At 35.1% G+C, this 2,955-nt stretch overlaps 1 protein-coding gene across 2 annotated transcripts in view; it reads right to left on the bottom strand.

Moving 5' to 3' along the window:
- Positions 1-2,955, bottom strand: part of flt4 (fms related receptor tyrosine kinase 4) — a 62,505-nt gene that overhangs the window by 25,990 nt on the left and 33,560 nt on the right. For both annotated transcript variants that reach the window (XR_001777025.1, XM_008419919.2), the window contains exon 10: positions 2,022-2,187. Coding sequence is in view for 1 of the 2 variants with exons in the window: in XM_008419919.2 (XP_008418141.1) it covers positions 2,022-2,187 (166 nt within the window). In the remaining variant the exon portion in view is untranslated. The remainder of the gene's footprint in view (positions 1-2,021; positions 2,188-2,955) is intronic.

Consider the following 2,955-nt stretch of genomic DNA (forward strand, 5'->3'; position numbering starts at 1 on the left):
TTTTTGTCATAGAACCCCCAACAATTTAAAACTACTTTCACCCCTGGGTATAAAGTATTTGCAATAATAGCAATACAACATGCAGTCAAGGAGGTGAAACTTCTTACAAGTTTCACCATCTCCTGATAAAAAAAACACGATGGTTACMTCAAACTAAAATTATTTTTATAAATCCTTATTTTTCTTTCATTGAAGATGTTAAATTATTTACMCCTACATTTTATCATTACACAGACACCTGTGGGTTGCTCTTTCTAATTTAAAGTTKGATTTTTCTACTTCCCAGATGGAATTACAACAAGATCCTTGAAGTCGGAATTTTGACTGCAAAGGTCAGAGGTCGCTGACCAGCCCAGAGTTCAGTAACCACCGTTGCTGTAATGTACAACAAAATACTGTGATTCTGACAGGTTCTGCCTGTTAAACTAAAGTGACACTTAGTCACCTGTATGGCTTCCATGTGTGAACATGTTTGTGTTTAACGGCATGAAATGGTAACAGGTGTGTTATTCTGAAAACAATTTGAAAACTTCAATGGTTTTCTGACCTGCAATTTTGCCAAATGTACCAATAATCCCAGATAAGACCTCCCACTTCCAAAACAGTGGGAGGTGATAATGTTTCCTACAGCGAATGCCAATCATGAGATAAAATCTTATTTTGATTAAATGTGGAATATTTGTAATAATAGCAATCCAATATTGACACTGAACCCTTTTTACGCAATAATTAGCAGTGTCAATAGAAAAGATTAATTGTTTGATTGATTTTTTATACCAGAAAAGTTCAATAACTTAGCAGTAGAATAAGCTGAAATTGCAACATTTAATGACATGGAAATAGCTTGGCACCTTTTATTCATAGCTTGTGGTCGCAAATCAATTCCTACTGGGCAAATCCAATATTGATGCTACGCTCAGCAATTCATCTGCATAATGCACAGCTTGAATTTCATCATTCGCAGAGATGAAGGTCTTCTGTCTTACTCAGAAACTAAAGGTCAAACTATTAATGCATCCAAAAACATTAATTAAAAAGTCTAAACTTTTTGATTTATGTTCGTACATAAAGAAGAAGCCGCTAATTTCAAAATCATTGTAGTGTTCGTAGTGCGGTAGTCAAAAGCTCTAGCGTTTTTTACATTACAACTTAAAATAAAATTCAATTTGGATACACTACAAAAGGTCAAAATGTAAATACATCTGTCACTGTCAATGGAATGTTTCTTTAAATGCACCATGCATGACAAAGAACATGAACTGGGCATTTTAAACTTAATTTTAACAAAACATCTTACTCTTGTGTGTTTCCATACGTCTGTATCTATACTGCCATCATCGCTGGGTGGCTCAGAAAGGTCAGAGCTGCGAAAGCTTCAGAAATTAAGCCTAGAGGGGAAGATGGTGGAGGTGTATAGCTATCTGAAGGACTTTCAAATGGAAGCAGGCATAACACGGCGGCTTACAGAAATAGGAACAAAAGTAAATATGGTCTGTCTGGAAAATCTATTATATCATGCTGTGTGTGCCCTTCAGTGGAGATAGAGGCAGGAAAAAAAAAAAAAAAAAACCCGGAGCAATGCTTTGTGATAAGTCTGGGGGTGTTTATGGGTTTTTTCCCTCTAAGAATATATGTGTTTTATATATCACCATGACAAACTAAAGCACACCAGAGTAGTTCATGTGCTGTTCTAACACGCAAATTAATCTGTTTTATCTGCATCCGTGCCCCGTAAAATTTTATTTNCCCGGAGCAATGCTTTGTGATAAGTCTGGGGGTGTTTATGGGTTTTTTCCCTCTAAGAATATATGTGTTTTATATATCACCATGACAAACTAAAGCACACCAGAGTAGTTCATGTGCTGTTCTAACACGCAAATTAATCTGTTTTATCTGCATCCGTGCCCCGTAAAATTTTATTTWATACAATTCCAACATCCCCTTCTCCCAAACTGCTTAAAGAGCGTATATATCTTTATATATATATATATACTTTTGATGAAGACAAAAGTGTTTCTTACGGGCTTTTTTCAGTGCTGTTGACGACACAGGGCCCCCAGGCTCTCCACTGCCAGCTGATGTTGGGTGCAGGGAGTCCGTAGGCAGTACATTTCAGAGTCTGGCTGCTGCCAATGCGATAAGGACTGGATGGAGCAGCTGCTTTTTTCTCATAAATCTCTGGGGGAACTGAAGAACAGGAGAGCAGATCTGTAAACCCAACAGGCCAGCGACAGGAAAAAATCACAGTGGAAGGAAACAAGAAAACGGGAGCCTGAATTTCTCCWAGGCTTTTCCTACATGTCTGATACCAATTTTCGGTTTTCTTTGAGGTCGGACCTGTTGATTTCAGCTGTGACTGATTTTTAGAATATTTTTTTTCTTATAGACCTATAACAAATAAAATGAGTGCATAAAAATACAAAATAACTTAATGTAAACCAAGAAAAGTTTAGTCTAATTAACAGTCAAATAATAAAGAATCAATTGTATAACTACAGACTGTCTGGATTTTAATGGACTAGATTTGTCTATGCATGTTCCACCACCATCACTTTTGCATTTGATGCTTATTTACAGTAAGGTTACTTTGAATAGTTGGCCTAATAATAATAAAAAGAATGTTGGAAGTAAATATGAGCAATCAGAATTTGAATAAAAAATGCATCTGAAACTTGAATGTTGTATCATTCACTGATTTTTTTTTCAATTAAAATAAAAAATCAGTGTCATTATTTGTACATGTTTGCAATTTTCATTTGTTAAAAAAATTCACATTCCTATTTCAAAGTGATGAAATWTTCAATATATATAGATATTCAGTGTCAAAAGAATCAGCAATAAAAAAATTGAACTTTTAAAAATTCAAATGCAATATTTTCAGTGTCCTAAAAATTCAACTTGCTCAAATTTGCTGTCTCAAATTCAGCGTCTAAAAATTTGCTGTACAAAAATGGC

The sequence above is a fragment of the Poecilia reticulata genome, linkage group LG10 (genome assembly GCF_000633615.1).
Source record: "Poecilia reticulata strain Guanapo linkage group LG10, Guppy_female_1.0+MT, whole genome shotgun sequence".
Taxonomy (NCBI): Eukaryota; Metazoa; Chordata; class Actinopteri; order Cyprinodontiformes; family Poeciliidae; genus Poecilia; species Poecilia reticulata.